Raw genomic sequence first — 18,833 nt, 5'->3', positions numbered from 1 at the left:
ACAATGCCTCGTCGAATCTATGAACTTTTTCATAAATATTTATATACCTCAGTTATGGCAATGATGATAGATAAGTAAGATTCTTTGCTATTTCTTGCAGTTTTCAAGTGATAACTGAAAATAATTCAATGAATTTTGATAGTGGAAATCCTCACGTGAATTAATTTTATTACTGCCTATTTCACACTTTGAGTCTAGAAACACAAAAATATACTGATGTGAAAAACTATTGATAAGTCACATTAGGTACTAGTAGTGTATACGAAAGTGTTTACGAGAATACTGTAACAAAATAAATGTTTTTACTGATAACTTTATGATCTACAATACCGTATAAAGCAAACTTAAAAAATCAAATATTTTAGTCCTAACTAAAAAGTTATTTGTCCAAAAATATTATTTTAGGTCTATGGTTTTTTAGACAAAAACTTTTCTCACGATTCAAATGATATATTCCTTCAAAACTTTATCAGATGCTAGAGGTACATTAGACTTCAATATTTTTCTCTGAACTTTTTTTTAGTAAAATTTATTACATTCATGTAAATAACATTGACATACCTAATAAAAAAAACTTTATGGATACAATAAATAGACTTCTGTTACACGAATCACGTGTTTATGAATTTTTCGAGAACTAATGCTTCACTCGCGCTCAGAAAAGTATTAGATGTTTATTACAAAGGAGTTACTTAACTGGTATCGCTTTTAAAATACAAAACAGTTTAAACGTAATGTTAGTGACATAATTTCGTCAAAAATATCAACAAATTTCCACTTAAAACTTCTTCGAAGTACGTAGTACATTACACTTCATCTTTTCTTCATATTTACTTGATACCATAAGTAAATCATCATTTTCTTAGACTCAGAATTAACTATTATAACTGTGCCCTAATAGATAACTGTAATGATTAATTATATTCATCTGCGATCGAATCAAACATTTGTAAAGTTCATTGAAGAACTCAGTGATTAAATACAACTTAAAAATAACTATACACTCCAAGGCTTTTCATTTTGCGACACTAATAATTCCAACGCGTTGATTTACTTAAGTTGGGCTCCAAGGAATGTTCCAGAATACTTACTGAGAGCAACGTTTGGGGGTTATACTCTACATCATCTGGGATAAACTTTCAAACGTTGAACAAGAAACAAGTACGATTCTAGAGTCAGAGATCGCAGGTGCAATCTAAAACACACCTGCTACCTTAATATTAAAGCTCGCAAAACACGGGTGTAATTCAGGTCAGTCGGTCAAGTTGTGAATCACCGAGAACAGGCGTAACCATAACTTTTCAGTCTAGTTATTAAAAAAAAGTACCTTCAAGCAATACTTGTTGCTTTGTAAGGTACACTTAAAGTACAACCCCGAAGATAAACGCGAATCATACATGTTTGATAAAAACCCTCAAGCTTTATGAACACGCATCGATTGTACAACGTACGCGTTCTCTGTTTCAATTCCACAATTGGCGTCATGCCGTTATCTGTTGCGCTGCACAACGCTATACGACCGCGGTACCTCTCCGATGGAGCTGTCAACTTTTTCAAATCCGATGTACACATGGACGCAAACTCCGCAGCCATATATTTCAAAACGAGAGTCAGGTGTCCGGCGACTAATGGCTTCGGTGGACTACCCATGGACTGTACCAAGGCCTACGTGATATCATCTCGCGTGTGTACGTATGCACCTACAAGTTGGTAGGTGCTACACGCGGAGGAGAGAGAGAGAGAGAGTCATCGTGCGTTACACGCTGATTGGTACTGACGAGTGGAGCGCGATTTTCGTTTACGCGGAAACGGGCTCAGCTGGGGTACGATTGCCTCCGCGAGATTGGACGGCTGGGCGAACTTGGGAATGATGACGTGCCGCTGTAGTAGCAATGGGGGAGGGAAACATTTGTCATCAGAGTGGAACCGGCTAAAAATTGTTTTCGGGCCCTACAGGAGGATGAAAAAAGTGGAATTACAGTATATGGTGACTTTAGAATGGTTTTATTATTTTTCTTTGACTGTTACGTGATGCTGTATGTTTAAAAGATTATATTTCTTAGCAACTTTGAACAACATACAGAGTAATAGTCGTTTGGATGTTAAGTAGGTAGCGTATTACGAGTAGAATTAGCAAGTCTGATGAGGCACATTGACTTGTTTTTTTTTACTTTTCTATAGTCCCCATATTAAAAAACAAAGTGTATTCATATATATATGTAACGATTTCAATTACTGTAACTGTGTGACGAGATATTAAAAATAGATGACTATAATACCACTGAAGATCCTTTTGTACGCTTATGAATTTTTTTTCATCTTTTTATTGTTGTATATGATGATGTTGTTCATGTTATGTAGGTGTTACATTATATTCATATATACATCTATCTACTTTCATTACTCTGAGTATACCCCAGTCTGTAACTAAATTCTGCTGTAATGAGGGTAGGACGTCAATTTGTTTGAAGCTTTCGTGAATTTCAAGTTAATTCAGTATTTGACGATGGTAGACGGTACTTTTTGTCCAATCTCGAATCATGTTGGAATAAATAGCTCTTTTGGAGTACGGGGAGATTCCATACGATTTTATAATCAAAGAATTGAGTTATAAGCTTGTGAGGTCAGAAGTATATTTTAATTAATTTATCATTGATTTATTCAAATATACCACCAAACCGAAGCTACCGGGAATTCGAATCCGCGTGCCATTAAGAAATGTAAAAGCGCCTTATTACTCAAACGTGGAGATACACCTTATACTAGAACTCGCAATTATTCTATCTGAGCCGTCAAATCAAAGCCACCGACGCTGCTTCTCAGGAGGGTATAAAAGGCCTATGCCAGTACATATTAATCACTTTTTACCTTTAGCAAAGAGCCCGGCACTTTGGCTTGGGAGTTCTGCTCTTCAAAGTGCTGTTGTACATTTATGACACCGCAATAAATATCGAAGTTATATGTGTACATTTTATTGTTACTTTATATACTACATCTATCACATTATATACTACTCTGGCTAAACGGGGGAAGAAGAGGCTAGTGCAGTCTCCTGGTTTACCCCGTTCACCAGTGACTTCTCTCTTGTGTTACTCAGGTAATGAGCGGATCTCCGGAGCAGTGCGAACTGGAACTATCCTTTAGGTAAGGTAGCTGATGAACCGGCGCATCTTCAGGGCAGTACAAACTCAATTGATCCCAGGGCATTAGTAAATTACCGCACCCAAAGGTATCACAAGAGAGTAAATATATATATATATAAATATTTATATCAATGATCCGGGGACGTTGTGCATCACAAGTTACGGGCATTGTGAGTCTGACTACGTTCCTACACACTCCAACTGAGGTATCTTGTGATACATACTGAGGACAGTACGAATGCAGCATCATACCAACGAGTCTTCAATGCCTCCCATCCCTCTCATAGGTGGATCCCAGAAATATTAATACACATGAGTGTATGACTTTACGTATAAGAACTCTATTGTAATAGTATATATTAAATTCCAATAAGTACATCTACATAGAATCACGACCCTCACAAGCTTTATTTAAGTCTTTTGACTGTTGTTGCACATGCATTTTATCTAATCCTACAGACGAATATGCATCACAACTAAGGGTATGCATCAAAGACCTTCTTTCTGATATTCTCCTGATGCCTGTCTCTAATGAAGATCGATCACTTCCTAAAGCAGTAAAAGTAATACTCAACTTGTATCACAGTATTCCATCCCTCTTGTCCTCGATGTCTCCCGCTCCCTCCATCTCACCCTTAGATTTGATAAACGTGACAGACTACGTGCCTTGATCCATATACGTGTGCCAAGCAGAAGGTGAGGATCATCCGATAGTCGGACTAATTTCCGATGGACCCGATAATAACGCCCATGTACATGCTGACACGCTCTTGATATCTCCTCTGGAAAGCTCTCGGGAGCCTGACCTGCTGTGGCAGCTGTTGCTCCCTGGTTCGTATTAGATTGTGTGTATGCATACATGTTCCTGTGTAGGTGCGTATCACACGCATTACAAACTTACTATCATTTACCTTCGATTTAGTTTATCGTGATTGTTAATCCAAATACCTTTTCTAAAAAAAAAAAGAAAAAGTGGATACGCTGCATGATTACTCAAAAATGTCGCGGAAAATATTCTATCTAGCATAAAAATTGTGTCCGATACTTTAAGTGACAACGAATCGTAAGTCATTTGAACTATTATGCATGTAGTTATGAATATACATTGTGTGGTAGCATCAACGTTATTTGATGTAAAAAATTTTTTTTTTTTAACCATTTAAATTGATTTTACCATAGATGATAGTTTTAGTTAATCAAAAAATTATGGTAAATTAAACAAAATTTCGTATTTTGTCAAAAAAATATGTAAGTTGATGTTTGTTGGTGTGTGTTGAATTATGAATGTGTACAATTACATTTCAAGGTTTCACAGACGAATTTAAAAGCATTGTTATTTAGGCATGTATTTTTCTAATTAAAAAAAGAAAATTGCGACCTAGTGGCGCAATATGGACTTTGGATTGGGTTTCAACGCCTCAAAATACATGGAATACCTACGTGTGGTTACTTTAAAATATACACTTTGACTTAATTTATTTTGTGGTCCTGTGTAATCTAAAAAAGTATCGAATTTCTTGTAAGGTAATGTATTTTGTTGGGAAAAAATGTGTGTAGGTGTATGTTTAATTACGTACAAATATTCTAATACTACATCCAAACTTTTCATAGCGCAAAATAAACAATAAGTCACGTTTTTGTCCAAACAAGTGCATTTTACTTGTATTGTTTCCATACTAGGCTAGAAAAAATCTTTTTAAATGATTATAACATTTTTGACCATTTATAACAACAGTAGGGAATTAAATCCTGGATGGAAGTGTGAAGTTTGCCAAAGTTATGTTTTTATGACAATACTTCTGTTCTATGTATGCATCGGAAAGCTGCGAATTTTGCTTTGTTTTTAATGTTTTTAAACTTAAAAAAGAAAAAAGAAAAAAATGATTTTTGGAATCTAAAATTATGTAATCGATGTTACCGCAAAGGATATTAATTAAGGTACCCATAAGAAACGACTTTTACTTTTTTTTTCGCTTACTCATCTAGTTCCCTCCATCTCCTCCACGAACAATTTCTTGAAAAGACGAAAAAGGACGCACGTGAGTCTCAAGAGCCTCTACTGGCAGTGTAACACATCAGCCGGGCGAGGGGAAACGACTACAAGCAATTACCCAGTCGTTGACGGGAAAATAACAAGCTCGAAAGTACAAAATTGCTTTTTAAAGCGAAATCGTTTCCCCGTCCTACCTCTTTGATACGAACCCGCCCACGCTCATACGAATGTGCCACCTCCACCATTATCATGGCACATGAATATATGTATGCGTTGATCGAGCATCCCTTTCCATCCCCTCTGGCGCTCAGTGCCATGGTGTGCCCCCATATCTCCCGTTGATCGCCTTGTGCACGTGGATTAACTTTCTTTGCGGTTTGCCTTATCTAGCGCTACTTCTCCCCCCGGAAGCCAAAAACTTCCGATGAGACTATGTACACGTGAATTACCTTTTAGGAGAAAGAGGGGGGGGGCGAATGAAACAAAATTATGTGCTAATGATGTCTCATTGGTGTTTGTGTGTTTTAGCGCCTGGGCGGAGTGGCAAGGAGGTTCTCATAGGCGAGGTTGACATCGCGATGCGCAGCGACGTGGACGACGAGTACGGGGCCACGAGTCCACAGCCCTTTGACAAAAAGTGCCTCGTCGACGGCAACGTCTACACGCACAGCCAAATGGTGAGTCAACGACAAGGTCGCGCTGTCTTAAGACATGAGTTTGCACTTGATTGTTGAGAAAATTCTCACAGTTTTTGGTGATTATTGTTTATTTAATGAATCAAAGAGCTCGTGTTGACTTCATACAGATTGTAATATATTACATAGTTTTTTCTGTCAAATATCTTGCTTTACCTAAGTTTTGTTTGTTACGGATGTATTTTTTTGATATAACTATAATATATAACACAGCAATTTAAATGAAAAAATCAATGTGATTGTATCGGCCGTAGTCCAATGTGGGAAAAATTGATAGATAGTATAATAAGCATGTATTTAAACGTCAAAGATGAGACACCATCGAAACGAGTCTGGAATCGGTTATTTTTTGGGTTGCTAATCACGAATCTCATGTCAGATTTATTCAGTTCAACCTCTTACGACACATTAAATCACTTCAAGCCCAAAATCGTGAATTTTTTATTCTCATGGTAATTGTTGTACGAATTGTAGGTGGTCATTTTTTAATGAGCTGTTATTGATATTTTTTGTACTTTTTATTGATAACTTTAGAACTGTCGATAATTTTGTTAACTTCTATCGGAACTCTAGGTCTTCATAGCATCTCACATCGAACCTTCGTAACAAAAAATCTTTTTGTAAGGTAAACAATTTTACATCAAAACATCGAGTCATGGACAAAAATTCCAAAGACAAAAACTCCACGGACAAAAATTCCGACAAAAATATTCCCCGAGGACTTAAAGTACTTACTGGCCATTCTAATATATAATAAGCTCTTAAATAATAACACAAATGCCTATTACCCGATGACCCAGGGTGCTAACTGGCCACTCTAATAAACAATATTAATTACTAAAGTAAGCGCCTATCACCCAATGACCCGGGATGCTAACTGGCCACTTTAACAAATAAGAAAATCATCAATAATAAATAACACAAGTGTCTGTCAGCCAAGGACTTGGGGTACCAACTTTCCGTTATAATAAAAAGTATTAATCATCAACATAAGCGCCTATTACCTAATAATCCCAGGCGTTGAATGGCAACTCTAATAAACAATATAATCCTTAATAATAACACAAATGTCTATCACCCAATGACCCATGGCCCTTACTAGCCACTCTAATAAATAATATTTATTATTAACGCAAGCTTTTATCGCACAGTGACCCGGGGTGCTTACCGGCCATTATGATAAATAATAAGCTCTTAAATAATATCACAAGTGCCTATCACTCAATAACCCATAAATAATGTAGCTGATAGTAAGAACCCAGGATCAGTTAGTCATAGATGCTCGTGTTAATTATTAACATTCTACAAATGAATAAATAAGCCAATAAGTACCCTGAGTCACTTTGTAATAGGCTTTTTTGTTATTGAGTAACATAGTATCATTCTATAAGCACTTGTATCATAACTTTACATTTTATTATTAATGAGTTACAAGTAAGCATTTCAAGTCATCGGGTGAAAGGCGCTCGCGTTTTTATTGATAATTTTATCATTTATAACAGTGGCCAGTAAGCACCCCAGGTCATCAGGTAAAAGGCGCTTTTGTTATTATTCAACATTCCAATATTTAATGGAGTGACCAAATAAAGCCGCAGGTCATTAGGTGGTAGGCGCTTGTGTTGTTAGTTAAGAGTTTATTATTCATTAAAACGGGCTAGTAAGAATCCCGGGTCATTAGATGACAGGCACTTGTGTGAATAATTAATAATATTTGTTAGAGTGGCGTGTAAGCGCTCCGTGTTAATAGATCATAGGCACATGTGTTGTTATTTAAAAATTGATTGTACAATAGAATGGCCAGTTAGCACCCCAGGTCATTGGCTGATAGGTGCTTATGTTATTATTTAACATTACATTATTTAATAGAGTGGCCAGTTAAAGCCCCTGGTCATTAGGTGGTAGGCGTTGTGAGTTAATATTGCAGAGTTTATTACTTGTATCAAAATGGCCGGTACGTGCCCTAGGTCATTGGGTAAAGAAGCCTGTGGTAACAATTCATATTATTTATGACAGCTGCTAGTAAGCACCCCAAATCATGGGGTTATTGGCACTTGTATTATTATTTAATATTCAACTATTCAGTAGAGTGGCCAGTAAGCACCCCGGATCATCGGGTGACAGGCACTTGTGTTATAATTTGAGAGTTTATTATTTATTAGAATGGCCATAAAGCAGCCCAGGTTATTAAGTGGTAGGAACTTGTGTTAATAATTTATCTTATTTATTAAAGTGGCGATTTAGCACCCTGGGTCATCAGGTAAAAGGCAATGACGTTAATAATTATTATTATTGATTAGAGTGGCTGGTAAGGGCTCTGGGTCATTGGGTGATAGACATTTGTGTTATTATTAAAGATTATTTTATTTGTTAGAGAGCCCAATAAACGCCCCGAGTCATTAGGTAATAGGTGCTTGTGTTAATAATTAATATTTATTAGAGCGACTAGTTAGCGCCCCAGGTCATTGGGTGATAGGCACTGGCGATATTATTTAATTTTTAATGATTCATTAGAGTGGTCAGTAAGCGCCCTAAGTCATCGGGTGATAGGTGCTTGTATTATCATTTAACATTTAATTATTTATTTTAGTGGACAGTTAGTATCTCGGGTCATTGGGTAATAGGCATTTGTGTTTTTATTAAAGAGTTTATTATATATTAGAATGGCCAGTAAGTACCTTAAGTCCTCGGGGAAATTTTTGTCGGAATTTTTGTCCGTGGAGTTTTTGTCGGAATTTTTGTCCGTGGAGTTTTTGTCGGAATCTTTGTCTTTGGAATTTTTGTCGGAATTTTTGTCTTTGAAAATTTTGTCCATGACTCAAAATATCAATTAATTGAAAATAACGAATAAAAATCCTGCATATGTAGAAACAAGGAAACTTGCAAGCCATCGGAATATCGGTATAATTTACGCAAGTGAATTTTCATCCCAATTAAAACGAAATCTTTCTATCTCATGTAGTATGACATAAAAAAAAGGGAGAAAAAGTTTCCCTCAGCAAACATTCGTTCGGACGGCTCATACTCGCAAATGAACGCACACGAGTCAGACAGGACTGCCCCAAAAGATAAAAAAAGGCAAGAAGCGACATCGATACGCGCGTTCATTATTACTCTGCATCCAATTAGTTCGAGCAGCTCTCGCGAGGCTCGTGTGTACCTCGGCAAGTATAACGGGGTCACCCGGCCCACCCGTACACCACTGTTTCGCTTTGAAAAAAAAAAAAAAAAACAAGTCTTCTTCTCTCTCGCTCTGCCCTTCATTGTTCCACGTTTCATTTTTTTCCAAAAAGACGAGCAAAGTCCGTCTTTTGTACACTTTGGCACTCCATAAGGGCGCGTCGCTTTTTTATTGAGCGCCATCGGCTTTATTTCTCCAATATTCCCCGCGTGCCCAGCGATTAAGCCGCCCCACGCACGGTCCCTGCGTGGCTCCTTTTGTTCTCCGCTCCTGTCAGGTTGGGTGGATGGAATTTCATTCGGCACGAGTGGCTTCGTTAGCGGAAGGATTCGCCGTTGTCCCTCGCGATCTGTATACGGGCGCTTCGCGGTCGTTGTGCATCGAGAGTTTTGTTTACCGGTCATTGGATTCATCAGGCAGGGTTTTGTTGTTTTGACGCGTCGTCGGTGATGGTTGACAGCTCGTGGATGATCCCCCTGTGTTACAAAGTCACGGCTTTCTTGCATCATATGGTTATCGAGACAGTAGTTAACAAAGTGTTTAATTTATGGTTAACAACTTTTTTTAATCGCAAAAAATAGACAGGATAATCCCATGCACTACTCAAAACTTTGCTAGCTTCTCAAATTGAAGTGATTTTTTCTCTCATACACTTTTAGGTGGATACGTACATGGTACAACAAACTGTTGTGGATCAGTCGAATAAGAATTTTTGTTGCATACATAGTAAAATAAGAGATAAGTTTTCAATTGTAAATGGCAAGCTTGTCATTTTGTAGGAAATTTTTTCTTAATTTTGATTGCTACAGGATAGCAATCACATTGTGTGAAGTCACGACTTTTTTAGCAATAAATTTTTGAGCTTGAATTGGATATTTTTCAAATTATTTTTATTTCTCCGCAGAAAGCTGGTTTGTCAGTAACGCGTACTGTTGTGAGAAATGTATGTACACGTATGCGCACATATTTATATGCCCAACACCAGCAGCTTTCATTACCACTAATCCAGATTTCAATCCTAATCTAAATTTCCAACGCCAGTGTGTACGACACTAGTTCACAAGTTGTGATTACTTAGTTCTAACAGAATTATTGCCAAACTCGACCTTATCGAGTTGACCCGTATGAGCCTTTGCTGTTACGAAAACCGTGTTTATAGCGCGTAATTACCATTTATGTGGGCTGCTTCTTTGAAGCCAAAATCAAAGCTCCAAGCCACTATACTCCGAATGCTGTTATTTCTCAACGAAAATTTTATTTCAACGCATACTTTTAGAATTTTTTTAATCATGCTATTCTTCTATTCAACCCCTGGTAGATCAATTCTTTATTAAAAAGTGTAAAACGACACGTACAGTGTTCAATATATTCTTTGACTAAAAATGTTATCTTTATATTCTCTAATTTGACATGAAATTGTTTTCGAGGTCTCACAAACAGAGACTGAGATGGTTCAGCTGGAATATTGAATATAGCTCAAGGCATGTAATCTCCCTCATCCAACTAAGCTTGTAATTACATTACCGGTGATAAGATTTTAAGAACTGCTAGAACCAACACCTTATCATAATATTTTAAGATTAAATGTAGAAACCTCAATTTATTTCAGTTGACAACTTTTTCCTATCTTTAACGAAGTTGGTACATACTTTCGTGGAAGGGACTATAATTATAAACGCAGCTTCTTATTCCTGACGTATCTCGTTGAAGCTGATAAAATAACTATAATTTCGATAAAATATTACCAAAATACTTCCTTAATTTCACTTCAACTGCTGGATCGTAAGCGTATTTATAAAATTTTTCAACCATACGATGAGTCAACTTTTAATTTAAACATGGAAATGAGAAAATTTTAATATACGATACAAAAAGATTGCAACGATGAAATTGATCACGGGAATTTTTTTTTTGTTTCACATGCCAATCTTAGTATAATTAAAAAGCATAAGATTCCACAACATACGAATTGAAAAAACTCACCCTCCAAAGTATTTGTCGTCGCACAGAAAACACGTAAAGCTCCTCTTGCAAGCCCCTTCCAGTATCCTTGAAATTGAAACAAAAAAGAAATTCTGACGAGTAAATATTTCAGATACCATCGCGTGACCAAAGCTCGCATTGTCTCTGCGTGGCCGGCGAGGTGTACTGCTGGTGGCAGACCTTTGGATCGCCCAAGGCATTGTCCGCTTTTGCCCCAGACTCCTCCTTCTCCTCTAAGTTGGACAACAGCATCAATAACAACGAAAACAGGAACAACAAAAACAACGTCAACGATGGTGGCATAGAGCTATCGGACAACGAGGGTCGCCCAGATCCTGGCACGACCGAAGAGGACTACTCGAGCGAGGTACCGCCCGAGGCCTCCGAGGAGTCATCCGGCGACCAGCTTGATGTATGTATGCCCATCTGTCTAAGTTTGGAGAGTAACATGCGTTTAAAACATTTACGTGGATAACAAATACGTTATCTTAAATTATACACATTTATGTAATATACGTGAATTGTGTACTGTGACTGGACTGGGATTTACAGTGGTAACATTTGGGCACGCGCCTATGGGGAGCTGAAATTTTTAGAGTTACGAGTTTCATTTCATCTCCCCTCTTGATCGAAGACCTTTCGTTTCCGTGAGCTCGTTTCTTTAAAAGTCGATGCCATGCATGCGAGTTTCGCTGCGCTTGGAGTGAAATATTCGACAGAGAGGATTACGTTTGGGGACCTTGGATTCGCCACCCGCGAATTCGACGAAAAGATTTTACCATCACGAAAGTAGCGTGATCTTTTATTCAAAACCATCCCAGCGAACCCAATTTCTCAAAATTCTTTAAGGATTTCTCAAAAATTGCAGTAGACATTTAATTTCTACCTAAATAAGTCTTTCAGAAGAAGGAAAAAAAATGTTTGGTTACAAACCTTGGTATTAAGGAAAAACTTACTTAAAAAGTAAAATAATTGACGTATCTCTTCCCAACCATTCTCTGTTAGTGCTTAAAACAGAATTTCGCTGTTGCGTATGTATCTAATTTTCAGTTGCCTATAAACACTCAAATTTTTAAATAAATATTTCCTGACCGTCTAACTTTACTAATGTCACTCATCGTATTAACAATTTAGAATCAGTTTAAATATTGTAATTTTTTATTAATGAAATTAATATCTTCACAATGCTCGTTTAATCGAAAGTATAACTGACTTTATGGTAACATGTTTTGTAAATGTATTATTTGAGTTCACCACTATCCGTAACATTGGTTTTCAGTTTATTAAATTTTTTACACATAAGTAAGTCGTAAAAGCCATACAACTATCTTGAAATGAAGAAGGTAACATTTGGTGGAAATTGCAGGACAACAATGTGGAGTCGGACGAGCAGTCGGACATAATAGGAGACGATGAAGACGACGACGAAGACGAGGGGGAAGAAGAGAAAGAGGAAGAAGAAGATCAGGAAAGTAATGATGTGAGACAGGCCGTACCCGCAGCCATGAACGCCACGACGATGTCGCCGTTAACGACAACTTCTGCTGCGAGACCCACAAAAGCTCCAGAGCCGTGTCTTTTCATGGGTAATTCTTTTTTATTACAATTCTTCGTAAGATGTTCGGACAAAACTGCGATTAAGTAGGATTTAATAGGTTTATCAGAGCCAAAGGTGCAACCACACATGGATCATGTATATTGGCTTCAACCTTGTTGAACCTACTCATCATACATCATCAGGGTGGTTTGAATAGTACCTTATGAGTACATGTACGTTATATCTTGACTGTATCTGTCAAATGGGTCTCACATTCGGCCGATTTTTAACGTCTTGAAGGGGAAAAAAACTATGAGGAAAGTTGAAAAATAACAATCACATTAGGTCGTATCAGGTTGGGACCTTATTATAGGTAATTTCCGTTGAACAACAGTATGAAAATCAATTGCCTTTAAGATCCACATTTTTTGTTACTATGCCCCAAAGAACGATTTGTTCTTCTCTTGTTGACAATAATATTTTGGTTATTGCTTGAATCAACATTTAATTACCTTGTTTGGTAATTATTTGAACAATAAAGTAAGTCTCATTAAAATTCAAAATAATGACTTTAATTTCAGTTATCTTGCTCTTTTACAGGAAGTTTTCAGAATTCAAATGAAAAACGTATCTTTTCTTACGAATTTACAACGACCTTTTTATAAGAGCCCATGAATAGCTATAGATCTTTGCAATGAAATGAAAAAAAAATAAGACTTTCTATAATTTTTTGTATTAAACTGGTGGTGATACAATGGATTTGTTACAATTTTGTAGAAAAATGTGTGTAGGAAACAAAATGTGACAATAACTCCCTTCATGCAACAAAACAGTGATTACGACAAAATAAATATCATCTCTTTCGTCTTGAATCTCAAAAATGGGTAATTAAACCAAAAAAAAAGATAATAAGGTGTCGTTTACACATCCTAATGGAATCCATTAAAAGCACAAAAGCGTAGTTAACAAGCCGTTAAATTATTCACGTGCATCTACAGTATACGATATTAATCGTCCAACTCCGCTGTCACGCGTGGCCATTAACTTCTATAGAAGCGCGTAAAAGGAGGGGTGACGAAAACGAGGTTCTCAGGAGTGACAGTCAGATAGCAATCCTCCCCCCCCCTCCCTATGTATATAAGGTACAAGCAAGTCCTTAAGTCTCGGGAATTAACGTGCGAGCTCTAATGAAGGAGAGTCCTCGTCCCACTAAGTCTCCACTATTCTCTTGCTCTCTTCATTTAGTCCGTGTATACACTGTACCTGCCTCAAGGCGCCAAGACCCTGTCTTACGGTACATCACCTCCGGGGAGAAGAGCAAAGGGTAGTTCTAGACCAGAGTTACGCCCGTAATTTCGCGGTACAGCTCGTCGTGAAAGTTTCGATAGACCTGTGTGCATACTTTTAATACCAATCACTCCACATCGTCAAAAATAATTTTTTTTCCTACGTACATATAAATGTTATACAATTACAAATTGGCATAATTCGTGCAAAGTAGTTCCACATTTTTGTTTTAGTTAGAAATCGATTCCAAGAATTGTTGAATTAGGAGGAAAACTCATTAGGGACGAACTAAACAATTGCAACGCGAGAATCTTATACGTAAAGATTGAGAAGTTCCCTTCCACGAATTGCAGCACAACAATAAGCCGACCTGTAATCATCGGTTGATTCCTAAATTTACTGTTTAAAAAAGAATTCAGGTTTGCGGTAAACCAAACACAAAATTTTACCCCTATAATATTATTTGATCAGCAAATTATGCTATTTACACCTATTAAGGTATTTATGATAACTTGAACGAATGTCCTATCGTAATAAAAATTTGTAACTCTAGGATAACAAATGATTACATGATTTATTACGTATTAAAACTACCCCGTTTCAACATCGTTCAAAGTTGCAAGATGTTCTGGTATCCCGTAAGACTTTCTGTTTAAAGATGAAGTTTTCTTTGAGTAACATCTTGACTATTACTCTGTAAACGTTAGTGAAGTATTTTCTTTGTTTTTTTTTAACTTACAAACACTTTCATTGGAATTCCCATTGCTAATTATGTATACATAAGCAACCTTCTTAACTTGTTCTATAGTTCTACTAAATTGAAAAAATAATAATTTTAAATTTCAATATAAAACTTGTGGACAGAGATGATTGATACCCTGTGATCTTGTAGTGTGTATAGTCTCCGGATTACAGTATTCAATTTTATAGTGCTGACCAAATAGTATTTATTGAACAATCATCTAAATTTCTAGTACATATTTTCCGAAAAATGGCATTTTTAGCTGCATACTTAGAATATACTATTTCAACACGCTTGGATACACAGTAAAGGTATATATCACACTAAATATGTGGATCTGCTTACGGGCTTGTTGTAACGTGAGCAACTAAAGATGAAATTCCGACAATTCATCGTGAATTTTGCTGGTACGACTCTTACAGAAGACGTACATTAGGAAGACAGAAGAAGAACAGGCAGATAAGACTTATACGTACAGGAAAATAATTGGTGTCTTGGCATGGCTCTCGTTGATACAATAATGCTCTCCAGGAGTATATTCATGCATAAGATCGATCTTACAAAAAAACTATACGTTATACACATGGTTCAAAAAAGTCCATTCGAAATGGACTTTTAAGTTTGATAGACAAGGGTTTTCCAGTGAATTCAAAATTCGATAAGCAAACTTGGAGTCAATAAAAATTTTAATCAAACATTGTTCTTCAACCTAACTAGTCTTTGTTCGAGTCTTGGACAGTTTTTGTCTTCTCGACCAGAAAACGCCGGTAAAAAAGAGTTTTTTTTTTTTACTTTTTAAAAAACTGACGACAGAAATTCTAAAATAATCCATAAATATACACAATAAACACCACAAGCTGATTGTATTTAATAATATCGTAGATGATTTTTCGAGGAATTATTCATATCGGTATACTTAACCAAAGCAGCTGTGCATCGTATGCAATACAAGGTGCGTTTCTCCTTCAGAGTATGCATATAACTTAAGAGAGTAGATAACAACGCGCAGCTGTTAAGGGACCCAGAAGCTAGAGATTAGCTTCGTTTCGTCGCAGCTCCGTCGTGGCTGAAACGCCGTTAGAACAAAGCACCCACACCCCGTGTCAGAGAAACGAGACTACACTGCCTACGGCCCGTTAATGATGACGATACTCTCGTGCTCTCGTGTATTTGTGTAATACGTAGATGCTTGCCTGATACAACGTCCTTTATCAGGTACTACCTCGTTTGTACCTATGTAGATCTGTAAGTTGTTCGGTATAAGATATTGCAGAGGAATGTTTGGTTGGTTCTGAAACTACTGTCTCACTTTACATCCTTCTCTATTTACTTATCCAGTATCAAACGTGTTCATTGAAATCCAACGTACTTATGGTGCATCTTCTTCGTGCCAAAGTAATGAAACCACTAACACTTTGGAATTTACGATTAATTAGAAGTCATAAGCATCTTTGCATATTTAATTGAGTTTTCAAAACAAGTGCTCTAAAAACAACACATTACAGTCAAAAAAAAAGATCTGTTCAGATTTGCTATACAAAAGATGGGTCTGTTTGAAAACTTATAATGCTTAAATTATGTTGGAGCTAGCTCATTCCCTTTTTGCCCACAATTAAGCATTACTTTTTTTCCTAAGAAGTCCAAGATAGGTGAGGACAGCTCTTTCACTTGGCAAGATTTTGAACTAACGCATTTGCAAGGCCAAACTTGATTAAGATCTCGATTAAGGTATATGTAGTCCTTAATTCTGGTTCGGAACTTTAGACCAATACGGACTAATCCCTTACATAATCATAAATGCTCACACATTCATAAGCACGAACACTCATAGTTAGGAAGAAACGTTAGACCCAATTTACTTAAAATAATGAAAGGTCCTTTATACTTGTTTTTATTTTTCATGGTTAAAACGTTAAAATTACCGTATCAGTATGTACTTAAAAAAAAAGTTTTTTTCTGACGATGTAGGTTTGTAAGGTATTCATGAACGTAAGAGACCACCCTGATTTGTTTGGTTATCATACGTGTGGAAAAGATACCTTTTTTTTACAAATCGTATTACACAGTAACTTTTTAGCTGCTACATTCCACTCACACCTGCAAGTAAGCTAGTAATTTTATAAATAATAATATCTTGTATCTTTCCATCCTACAGTAATACTTATCAATTCACAAAAACTGCGATAGTTGGAGTCGTAAAATAAGCTCTTTGAAATTAGGTGTTAAGAATTTTTCAAATTATTTATCCATTTTATGTACGGTACAAACTAGTTTAAAACTGTAGAACCAGGCTCTATTGTTGTTTTCCGAAAAACCATGTACTCGTATATTAATTAAAATAAGATTTTTAGTAAATTTTAAATAGGCGTTGCGGTAACAACAGGTCCTTTTTTAAGGGTATATCCCCTGGCTAAGCCCCTATTATGGTAGTGTATCACACAAAAATTTGAAGATGCAATTTATGATACAAAAATTTTAGGTTATCTACCACAAAACAGGTATTTTAATTAAAATACCATGGATTAGAAGCTTACTCACACGTGTATTATTAACAGCGGTGATATAATTAACTTGGCACTAAAAACTTATTTTAAAACTCTGAATGTCAGCAAAGCCATGAAAACACATTTAACAACTGCAAAACATCAATTTTTAAATCATATTTATATTTTCGTGGTTTTTTTTAAGATTAGAGGGCTGCGCCTCCTGCACGCTCCGCACGCCAACCCTCTAAATTTACATTTATTTTCTATATTTTTAAAGAAAAATACAATAATTATATCTTTGTCGTAACACGTAATATTCTAATATTTATGAAGTTACAAATTAAAATGACTTTTCACTGATTTTTCAAAATCTCATTTTCAAATCTACCCACGCTTGATCAGTTTCAGCCAATCACGCGACGTATAAACAGGCTTTATCACGTGACCTATCGTTTTTTTAAGATAGGATTGAAATTATGGTAAAACTAATCTAAAAACCACAAAAACCTTTTATTTAGTTATTTTACTTCATTTTTCAATACATTTTCAAGTTTTCTATTTTGAAATTTTTAAAGGAAAAAATATGTATATTGATTTTTGTTTAGAGACCTACGGTGCTTATGAAAAGAATTATTGTTTCAAATTTTGGGCAAATAGCTCGCAGTCTAATGGAAGATCACGTATTTTGCATATTTAAATTCTTAGTGAACCAAAACTTGCTAAAAAACCTTTATGAAAAGTGATGGAACGAAAATTGAAAACCTCAATAATATTTTGCAGCTCTAACAATATTCATTGATTTTATGACTGTGAGGGCTGATAGTAATTAATATTGATTTAAAATTAATGCTTTTAAGCACTCATTTTACTTCCACTGTATCAGCAATGCTAAATTTTATCAATCCTTCATTTTAACTTAATTTTTTTATTTAATCCAGGGACTTAATCATACTGCACACTCATGCATATTCATAACTTTTTCAGGAAGGGCATACCAAGAGGGTGAGATGCTGCCCCACTCGACGGGCAATTGCGTGGAATGTAGATGCGGTACCGGTGCTAGGATCGAATGCTCGCCTCGAGACTGTGTGGGCCTGAGGCCCCAGCGCCCGGGAGGAGGAGACCTTGAGTTCTTTGACGGTGGCAACACTTTCTAATGATATCTGCTGACAGTACCCGTGGACCCCCTTCTTGAAAGAAGTTTGGCTTTTTCAATTTTAGCAAGTGGGAAATATACTGCTTTTCCGAATGTCATTGCAATTTTTTTGTGAGCTTGGAGGATGTACTTAAAGAAGCTTTTGGTCGTACACATCGATAAGCCACAATTTTTCTCTTACTGTTGTGTTAGAAAAGTTCTTTCCTTATAAAAGGCTTGATAGTTTGCGGAAATTGTAAATTTTTTTTTCTTTATTAATTTCCATTTCTTGAAAATAATTGTAAATTATTTTATTCAACAGTTGATGAAATAAATCTTGGCACGATGTATATTATCGTTTTCGTAAACAATCATTCTAATGAATAAGTGAAAACAGTAAGCGATTGATGTTACTTTGGTACAGCATTCAGTATAACATGATTTCTATACTGCTGAATAGTTGTTTTTAGTCATTATTAAACGTATGGATAATTAATTATTTAAGAAAGTAGAATAGGAAAGATATCGTTTACTTGCAAAGTTTTTTAGCAATAAACCATCGATGAAAATATTAATTTAATTGTTATAATAAGAACAAGTTGTATTTTTATGTTACTTGTGTTTATTTTGTAAAAAATGCATCAAGTTTACATT

General features: G+C 36.0%; 1 protein-coding gene across 1 annotated transcript; it reads left to right on the top strand.

Annotated features, from left to right (window-relative positions):
• The first annotated feature begins 1,483 nt into the window (after positions 1-1,483).
• LOC106641341 (uncharacterized) lies at positions 1,484-18,526 on the top strand. The gene is made up of 5 exons (XM_089589977.1): positions 1,484-1,688; positions 5,665-5,813; positions 11,105-11,404; positions 12,359-12,578; positions 18,029-18,526. Exons 1-5 carry the CDS (start codon positions 1,484-1,486, stop codon positions 18,199-18,201), a joined length of 1,047 nt encoding a protein of 348 aa, XP_089446103.1. The 3' UTR covers positions 18,202-18,526.
• The last annotated feature ends 307 nt before the right edge of the window (positions 18,527-18,833 follow it).

Source organism: Copidosoma floridanum, unplaced genomic scaffold (assembly GCF_036245765.1).
Source record: "Copidosoma floridanum isolate Cflo_tuat_1 unplaced genomic scaffold, Cflo_Japanese_pri ptg000011l, whole genome shotgun sequence".
NCBI lineage: Eukaryota > Metazoa > Arthropoda > Insecta > Hymenoptera > Encyrtidae > Copidosoma > Copidosoma floridanum.
This window is presented reverse-complemented; position numbering and strand designations above follow the sequence as displayed.